This window comes from Daucus carota, chromosome 3 (genome assembly GCF_001625215.2).
Source record: "Daucus carota subsp. sativus chromosome 3, DH1 v3.0, whole genome shotgun sequence".
Lineage (NCBI taxonomy): Eukaryota > Viridiplantae > Streptophyta > Magnoliopsida > Apiales > Apiaceae > Daucus > Daucus carota.
In genome coordinates this window covers 32,542,035-32,552,886 of record NC_030383.2, presented here as the reverse complement: position 1 = coordinate 32,552,886, position 10,852 = coordinate 32,542,035, and the positions used below count along the sequence as shown (strand labels likewise).

General features: G+C 29.6%; 1 protein-coding gene across 1 annotated transcript; it reads right to left on the bottom strand.

The window, feature by feature from the left end:
* Positions 1 to 2,108: 2,108 nt before the first annotated feature.
* LOC135151491 (uncharacterized) lies at positions 2,109 to 2,921 on the bottom strand. The gene has a single exon (XM_064089970.1). The coding sequence runs from the start codon at positions 2,919 to 2,921 to the stop codon at positions 2,109 to 2,111; it is 813 nt and encodes a 270-aa protein (XP_063946040.1).
* Between the last annotated feature and the right edge of the window lie 7,931 nt (positions 2,922 to 10,852).

The window sequence follows — 10,852 nt, the reverse complement described above, 5'->3', positions numbered from 1 at the left end:
TTTAGTGATACCTACTATCTATTGTATAAATTGATTAATTGATGTTCTTATTTTTAGGGTGAAATAATAAATTTGTAATCATTGTTGACATTCCAATTCCTATTTCAAATCTTGAAATTCATAAAGAAGTTCCCAACATAATTCGACAAGATAATGATTTGTTGGTATAGGTAAAATTAGTACTTTACCATGTAACTAAACTAAACAATTTTTCCTATTATAAACAAATTGCAACAAAACCGGATTTTAAGACATTTCTTACGAAATAAAAGTTTGCACACCAACTTTATGATGGAAAAGCACACATAAAGCCTGTGAAATGACTTTGTGTTGTATATACTATTTCTAAGTGCTAGCATTCTGACGCAAACAAATAAAATAAATTTTTTGATTTGTCGTCATTCTTTGAAGGGTCAAATAAATAATTTAACAGGATTTGTTTTAAAATGCTATATATTTGGAGCAAAGAACCACCGCCTAGAATTATATCTCTCATTCCGAGTATTAGATCACGCCATAACCACAATAAAAGTAATTAAAGCGACATTAAATTTAATATTAATATTAAAAAATATAAATTAATAATAAATGCTATCACTAAAATTTTTGGTCTATGACCATTCATTAAAGGGTTAAATAAATAATTTGATAAAATATGTGTTGAAAACGCTTTACAAATTAATATATTGACTTAATTAATATCAAAGGAGTTTTTATAATCTCTGTAAGATATACAATAAGTTTAATAAAATATTAATAATATAAATTAAATAACTTAGAAATTTGAAATAATAAAATTTTATACATTAAGGTAAACAAATAAATACTTTCAACAGATTTTTGGGCATGTTCGAAAAATAAATATACAGTTAAAAGGTCAAATAAATAATTTAATAAGATATATAATTAAAGTGCTTTACAAATTAAGTAATTTAGCGACTTAGGTAGTATTAAAAGAGTTTTTATAATCTCAGTAATGTATACAATTAATTTTTGTATTAAATATTAATTATAATATAAAAGAAACAGTTTAAGAATTTTTAAATAAAAAAATTTATACATTAAGGTAAACATATAAATACTTTTTTAATAGACATGCCTGGCATGTTCCAAAAATAAAAATACAGTTAGAAATTTAGTTTGGGCCTAGTTTGGACTTTCGGTCTAGCTTAATTAACCTAGCAAGGTTGTTGTATATATATATATATATATATATATATATATATATATATATATATATATATATATATATATGTATGTATAATACATCTGGGGCAAAGAGCCACCGCTCCTAAATTATCTCTTCTCATTTCCAGTATTATATCTCTCATTGCTAAATTTATCTCTACAAATCATGATCTCTCTTAGCAATCTCCCTGAGCATCTCGTAGGGGAGCAGATATTCACCCGTCTTCCGATAAAAGACCAAATGGTCCTCAATGGCATCTGCAAGTCATGGCTTGCGTTAATCTTTCTCTCTCTTTTGTGGAATCTCATCTCTCCCCTTATCAACTAAACCCAGATACAGTTTGCACCAACTTCCTTCCCTGTCCATGTTACAGGAGAAGGCCAGACTCTGTTGTAAAACAAAGTGTGCATATGTACAGATAGGTGTTGAATGTATAAGAAACTGAGAACAATAATACGTGAAGCTCTATCTTGTCATTGATTCATGCAGTACAATATATAGAATGCAGATAAGGAGTGATGGCTAAAAACAAGGCCACTAAAACAGGTACACCCACGACTCCTACAACAGTTATACTACTAACTTCTCCTAAACGCTCTCCACGACTCATTCAAACATGCATTATACTAAACTACCAGACTTATACTGAAATTTTAAAACAATAAAAACAATTATATTTAAGATTATTCCAACAATCACCCCCTTAATCTTAAATTTGTCATCAACCCATTTGGTTTAGCCCGTCTGACTTTCATCCTTGCCCGTTTGGCTTTCAAATTCTCTGTCCATTTGACACTTAAACTCAGCCCATTTGGCTTTCAGAAATTCTGCCCATCTGACCCTTTTTTTCTTGCCCATCTGGCACATTTATCTTGCCCATCTGGCACTTTTATCTGCCCGTTTGGCTCCATACTTCTGTTTATAACAAAGCTGGCTCATCATCCTCCATCTGTGTGAGGTTAGCTTCTTGTCTCTGCTCCCTGTCTCGTGGTGGTTTATTACATTCTGAAGCGTAGTGTCCAAAGATGTTGCAATTATAACACTTAATTTTATTTTTGTCACGTCCACCATTTCTGCCATGTGCTCCTCCTTGACCTCTTGTCTTCCATTTCTGAGTCAGAAGAAGTTGTTCTCCTCCACTCTCACACTTGCCTTTCATTCTTTCTTCATGAGCCTTAAGTCGACCCACTACTTCTTCAATTGTCATAGCTTTCATATCTCCAAATTGCTCGATATTTGAAGCTATTTGAAGGAACTTGTCAGGAACAGCACGTAATATTTTCCTTACCACACTCGATTCTTCCAGCGTTTCTCCAAGTACCCGGATATTGGTCACAATGCCGCTCAGCTTCATACAAAAATCATCTATTTTTTCTGATTCCTTCATCACAAGAGACTCGAATTCTCCCTTCAATGTTTGCACCTTTGCCTCCTTTACACGTTCCACTCCCATGCACATTGTTTTAATTGCCTCCCAAGCTTCCTTAGCAGTTTCTTTGTCAGCAATGGTCAGCAATATATCCTCTGGCACACCTTGATATATCGCTGCAAGAGCCATCTGCACCGTTCTTTCATCCACGGCTACTTTAGGATCCTTTTGTTCGATTGCTCCCCAAACTCCTTGCGCCTTCATAAACACTTTCATTTTGAGGGACCATGTTGTGTAGTTACTTCTGGTAAGCATCGGGTAGTTTAAACCCACAGAACTTTCTTTTGTTTTGATTGTTTCCATGGTTACGTTTGTGTGTTTGGGTTGATATTTAGGCATACAATGACCTAAACACAAGGCTCTGATACCAAGTGTTGTAAAACAAAGTGTGCATATGTACAGATAGGTGTTGAATGTATAAGAAACTGAGAACAATAATACGTGAAGCTCTATCTTGTCATTGATTCATGCAGTACAATATATAGAATGCAGATAAGGAGTGATGGCTAAAAACAAGGCCACTAAAACAGGTACACCCACGACTCCTACAACAGTTATACTACTAACTTCTCCTAAACGCTCTCCACGACTCATTCAAACATGCATTATACTAAACTACCAGACTTATACTGAAATTTTAAAACAATAAAAACAATTATATTTAAGATTATTCCAACAGACTCAGGTAGCTTCTGAATCAGAACCGGGTCATTCCAAGCATGGGATTTCTTGTTGATCTCTTGTTTTTATGTAATTGTGATCATTTGCTATCTGGTGTTGATGTGGAATTCAGATGTATGGTACTTTGTTTATTGTTGATGTGGAATTCTTATATTTAGTGTGTACTATAAAATTTTAGTGATACTTACTATCTATTGTATAAATTGATTAATTTATGTTCTTATTTTTACGGTGAAATAATAAATTTGTAATCATTCTGTTGACATTCCAATTCCTATTTCAAATCTGGAAATTCATAAAGAAGTTCCCAACATAATTCAACAAGATAATGATTTGTTGGTATAGGTAAAATTAGTACTTGACCATGTAACTAAACTAAACCATTTTTCCCATTATAAACTAATTGCAACAAAACCAGCCTTTATGACATTTCTTATGACGGAAAAGTTTGCACGCCAACTTTATGATGGAAAAGCACATATAAACGCCGGAAATGACTTTCTGTTGTATCTACTATTTCTAAGTGCTAGGATTCTGGCGCAAACAAACAAAATATTTTTTTTGATTTATCGTTATTCTTTAAAGGGTCAAATAAATAATTTAATAGGATTTGTTTTAAAATGCTATATATGTGGAGTAAAGAACCACTGCCTAGACTTATATCTCTCATTCCGAGTATTAGATCACTGCCATAACCACAATAAAAGTAATTAAAGTGACATTAAATTTAATATTAATATTAGAAAATATAAATTAATAATGAATGCTATCACTAAAAGTTTTTGTCTATGACCATTCATTAAAGAGTTAAATAAATAATTTAATAAAATATGTGTTGAAAACGCTTTACAAATTAATATAATGACTTAATTAATATTAAAGGTGTTTTTATAATCTCGGTAAGATATACAATAAGTTTAATAAAATATTAATAATATAAATTAAATAACTTAGAAATTTGAAATAATAAAATTTTATACATTAAGGTAAACAAATAAATACTTTCAACAGATTTTTTGGGCATGTTCGAAAAATAAATATACAGTTAAAAGGTCAAATAAATAATTTAATAAGATATATAATTAAAGTGCTTTACAAATTAAGTAATTTAGCGACTTAGGTAGTATTAAAAGAGTTTTTATAATCTCAGTAATGTATACAATTAATTTTTGTATTAAATATTAATTATAATATAAAAGAAACAGTTTAAGAATTTTTAAATAAAAAAATTTATACATTAAGGTAAACATATAAATACTTTTTTAATAGACATGCCTGCAGGCATGTTCCAAAATAAAAATACAGTTAGAAATTTAGTTTGGGCCTAGTTTGGACTTTCGGTCTAGCTTAATTAACCTAGCAAGGTTGTTGTATATATATATATATATATATATATATGTATGTATAATACATCTGGGGCAAAGAGCCACCGCTCCTAAATTATCTCTTCTCATTTCCAGTATTATATCTCTCATTGCTAAATTTATCTCTACAAATCATGATCTCTCTTAGCAATCTCCCTGAGCATCTCGTAGGGGAGCAGATATTCACCCGTCTTCCGATAAAAGACCAAATGGTCCTCAATGGCATCTGCAAGTCATGGCTTGCGTTAATCTTTCTCTCTCTTTTGTGGAATCTCATCTCTCCCCTTATCAACTAAACCCAGATACAGTTTGCACCAACTTCCTTCCCTGTCCATGTTACAGGAGAAGGCCAGACTCAGGTAGCTTCTGAATCAGAACCGGGTCATTCCAAGCATGGGATTTCTTGTTGATCTCTTGTTTTTATGTAATTGTGATCATTTGCTATCTGGTGTTGATGTGGAATTCAGATGTATGGTACTTTGTTTATTGTTGATGTGGAATTCTTATATTTAGTGTGTACTATAAAATTTTAGTGATACTTACTATCTATTGTATAAATTGATTAATTTATGTTCTTATTTTTACGGTGAAATAATAAATTTGTAATCATTCTGTTGACATTCCAATTCCTATTTCAAATCTGGAAATTCATAAAGAAGTTCCCAACATAATTCAACAAGATAATGATTTGTTGGTATAGGTAAAATTAGTACTTGACCATGTAACTAAACTAAACCATTTTTCCCATTATAAACTAATTGCAACAAACCAGCCTTTATGACATTTCTTATGACGGAAAAGTTTGCACGCCAACTTTATGATGGAAAAGCACATATAAACGCCGGAAATGACTTTCTGTTGTATCTACTATTTCTAAGTGCTAGGATTCTGGCGCAAACAAACAAAATATTTTTTTTGATTTATCGTTATTCTTTAAAGGGTCAAATAAATAATTTAATAGGATTTGTTTTAAAATGCTATATATGTGGAGTAAAGAACCACTGCCTAGACTTATATCTCTCATTCCGAGTATTAGATCACTGCCATAACCACAATAAAAGTAATTAAAGTGACATTAAATTTAATATTAATATTAGAAAATATAAATTAATAATGAATGCTATCACTAAAAGTTTTTGTCTATGACCATTCATTAAAGAGTTAAATAAATAATTTAATAAAATATGTGTTGAAAACGCTTTACAAATTAATATAATGACTTAATTAATATTAAAGGTGTTTTTATAATCTCGGTAAGATATACAATAAGTTTAATAAAATATTAATAATATAAATTAAATAACTTAGAAATTTGAAATAATAAAATTTTATACATTAAGGTAAACAAATAAATACTTTCAACAGATTTTTTGGGCATGTTCGAAAATAAATATACAGTTAAAAGGTCAAATAAATAATTTAATAAGATATATAATTAAAGTGCTTTACAAATTAAGTAATTTAGCGACTTAGGTAGTATTAAAAGAGTTTTTATAATCTCAGTAATGTATACAATTAATTTTTGTATTAAATATTAATTATAATATAAAAGAAACAGTTTAAGAATTTTTAAATAAAAAAATTTATACATTAAGGTAAACATATAAATACTTTTTTAATAGACATGCCTGCAGGCATGTTCCAAAAATAAAAATACAGTTAGAAATTTAGTTTGGGCCTAGTTTGGACTTTCGGTCTAGCTTAATTAACCTAGCAAGGTTGTTGTATATATATATATATATATATATATGTATGTATAATACATCTGGGGCAAAGAGCCACCGCTCCTAAATTATCTCTTCTCATTTCCAGTATTATATCTCTCATTGCTAAATTTATCTCTACAAATCATGATCTCTCTTAGCAATCTCCCTGAGCATCTCGTAGGGGAGCAGATATTCACCCGTCTTCCGATAAAAGACCAAATGGTCCTCAATGGCATCTGCAAGTCATGGCTTGCGTTAATCTTTCTCTCTCTTTTGTGGAATCTCATCTCTCCCCTTATCAACTAAACCCAGATACAGTTTGCACCAACTTCCTTCCCTGTCCATGTTACAGGAGAAGGCCAGACTCAGGTAGCTTCTGAATCAGAACCGGGTCATTCCAAGCATGGGATTTCTTGTTGATCTCTTGTTTTTATGTAATTGTGATCATTTGCTATCTGGTGTTGATGTGGAATTCAGATGTATGGTACTTTGTTTATTGTTGATGTGGAATTCTTATATTTAGTGTGTACTATAAAATTTTAGTGATACTTACTATCTATTGTATAAATTGATTAATTTATGTTCTTATTTTTAGGGTGAAATAATAAATTTGTAATCATTCTGTTGACATTCCAATTCCTATTTCAAATCTGGAAATTCATAAAGAAGTTCCCAACATAATTCAACAAGATAATGATTTGTTGTATAGGTAAAATTAGTACTTGACCATGTAACTAAACTAAACCATTTTTCCCATTATAAACTAATTGCAACAAAACCAGCCTTTATGACATTTCTTATGACGGAAAAGTTTGCACGCCAACTTTATGATGGAAAAGCACATATAAACGCCGGAAATGACTTTCTGTTGTATCTACTATTTCTAAGTGCTAGGATTCTGGCGCAAACAAACAAAATATTTTTTTTGATTTATCGTTATTCTTTAAAGGGTCAAATAAATAATTTAATAGGATTTGTTTTAAAATGCTATATATGTGGAGTAAAGAACCACTGCCTAGACTTATATCTCTCATTCCGAGTATTAGATCACTGCCATAACCACAATAAAAGTAATTAAAGTGACATTAAATTTAATATTAATATTAGAAAATATAAATTAATAATGAATGCTATCACTAAAAGTTTTTGTCTATGACCATTCATTAAAGAGTTAAATAAATAATTTAATAAAATATGTGTTGAAAACGCTTTACAAATTAATATAATGACTTAATTAATATTAAAGGTGTTTTTATAATCTCGGTAAGATATACAATAAGTTTAATAAAATATTAATAATATAAATTAAATAACTTAGAAATTTGAAATAATAAAATTTTATACATTAAGGTAAACAAATAAATACTTTCAATAGACTTTTTGGGCATGTTCGAAAAATAAATATACAGTTAAAAGGTCAAATAAATAATTTAATAAGATATATAATCAAAGTGCTTTACAAATTAAGTAATTTAGCGACTTAGCTAATATTAAGGGAGTTTTTATAATCTCAGTAAGGTATACAATTTTTGTAATAAATATTAATTATAATATAAAGAAACATTTTGAGAATTTGTAAATAAAAAAATTATACATTAAGGTAAACATATTAATACTTTTTTAATAGACTTGCCTAGCATGTTCCAAAAATAAAAATCCAGTTAGAAATTTAGTTGGGCCAAATGAGTAGTTTGGACTTTCGGCCTAGCTTAATTAACCTAGCAAGGTTGTTGTATATATATATATATATATATATATATATATATATATATATATATATATATATATATGTGTGTGTGTGTGTGTTACGTTCCATGTAGTCCACATATTTACCGTAGTACCGTAGACCACATATGTTCTGCAACTGTATAATGGTATAAAAACATTGCAAAACGTATGAAACTTGTTATTTTGTGAAATACATTCTATAAATATCACTTTTTCATGAAAAATTTTGAAAATCATTTATTTTCGACAAGTAGAACACATATGTTCTGTAATATGTAAATATGTTCTGCAAACTTAACATGTTTTGTAGAAGAATATGTTTTTCACTATTTAACTTGTAGAATGTTTAAGATTGTCAAAATTTTTTAACAAAATAATGATGTTTATAGAACATGATTTGCAAAATAACACATTTTGCAATATTTTTATACCATTATATAGTTGCAGAACATATGTGGACTACGGTACTACGGTAAATATGTGGACTACATGGAACTTTGTTCATAATACATCTGGAGCAAAGAGCCACCGCTCCTAAATTATCTCTTCTCATTTCCAGTATTATATCTCTCATTGCTAAATTTATCTCTACAAATCATGACCTCTCTTAGCAATCTCCCTGAGCATCTCGTAGGGAGCAGATATTCACCGGTCTTCCGATGAAAGACCTAATGGTCCTCACCGGCATCTGCAAGTCATGTCTTGCGTTAATCTTTCTCTCCCTTTTGTGGAATCCCATCTCTCCTCTTATCAACTAAACCCAGATACAGTTTGCACCAACTTTCTTCCCTGTCCCTGTTACATGAGAAGGCCAGACTTAGGTAGCTTCTGAATGAGAACGCGGTCATTCCAACAAGCATGGGATTCTTGTTGATCTCTTGTTTTTATGTAATAGTGATCATTTGCTATCTGGTGTTGATGTGGAATTCAGATGTATGGTACTTTGTTTATTGTTGATGTGGAATTCTTATATTTACTGTGTACTATAAAATTTTAGTGATACTTACTATCTATTGTATAAATTGATTAATTGATGTTCTTATTTTTAGGGTGAAATAATAAATTTGTAATCATTGTTGACATTCCAATTCCTATTTCAAATCTTGAAATTCATAAAGAAGTTCCCAACATAATTCGACAAGATAATGATTTGTTGGTATAGGTAAAATTAGTACTTGACCATGTAACTAAACTAAACATTTTTCCTATTATAAACAAATTGCAACAAAACCGGATTTTAAGACATTTCTTACGAAAGAAAAGTTTGCACACCAACTTTATGATGGAAAAGCACACATAAAGCGTGTGAAATGACTTTGTGTTGTATATACTATTTCTAAGTGCTAGCATTCTGACGCAAACAAATAAAATAAATTTTTTTGATTTGTCGTCATTCTTTGAAGGGTCAAATAAATAATTTAACAGGATTTGTTTTAAAATGCTATAAATTTGGAGCAAAGAACCACCGCCTAGAATTATATCTCTCATTCCGAGTATTAGATCACGCCATAACCACAATAAAAGTAATTAAAGCGATATTAAATTTAATATTAATATTAAAAAATATAATTAATAATAAATGCTATCACTAAAATTTTTGGTCTATGACCATTCATTAAAGGGTTAAATAAATAATTTGATAAAATATGTGTTGAAAACGCTTTACAAATTTATATATTGACTTAATTAATATCAAAGGAGTTTTTATAATCTCTGTAAGTATACAATAAGTTTAATAAAATATTAATAATATAAATTAAATAACTTAGAATTTGAAATAATAAAATTTTATACATTAAGGTAAACAAATAAATACTTTCAACAGACTTTTGGGCATGCTCGAAAAATAAATATACAGTTAAAATGTCAAATAAATATTTAATAAGATATATAATTAAAGTGGCTTTACAAATTAAGTAATTTAGCGACTTAGGTAGTATTAAAAGAGTTTTTATAATCTCAGTATGTATACAATTAATTTTTGTATTAAATATTAATTATAATATAAAGAAACAGTTTAAGAATTTTTAAATAAAAAAATTTATACATTAAGGTAAACATATAATACTTTTTTAATAGACATGCCTGGCATGTTCCAAAAATAAAATACAGTTAGAAATTTAGTTTGGGCCTAGTTTGGACTTTCGGTCCAGCTTAATTAACCTAGCAAGGTTGTTGTATGTATATATATATATATATATGTATGTATAATACATCTGGAGCAAAGAGCCACCGCTCCTAAATTATCTCTTCTCATTTCCAGTATTATATCTCTCATTGCTAAATTTATCTCTACAAATCATGATCTCTCTTAGCAATCTCCCTGAGCATCTCGTAGGGGAGCAGATATTCACCCGTCTTCCGATAAAAGACCAAATGGTCCTCAATGGCATCTGCAAGTCATGGCTTGCGTTAATCTTTCTCTCTCTTTTGTGGAATCTCATCTCTCCCCTTATCAACTAAACCCAGATACTTGCACCAACTTCCTTCCCTGTCCATGTTACAGGAGAAGGCCAGACTCAGGTAGCTTCTGAATCAGAACCGGGTCATTCCAAGCATGGGATTCTTGTTGATCTCTTGTTTTTATGTAATTGTGATCATTTGCTATCTGGTGTTGATGTGGAATTCAGATGTATGGTACTTTGTTTATTGTTGATGTGGAATTCTATATTTAGTGTGTACTATAAAATTTAGTGATACTTACTATCTATTGTATAAATTGATTAATTTATGTTCTTATTTTTACGGTGAAATA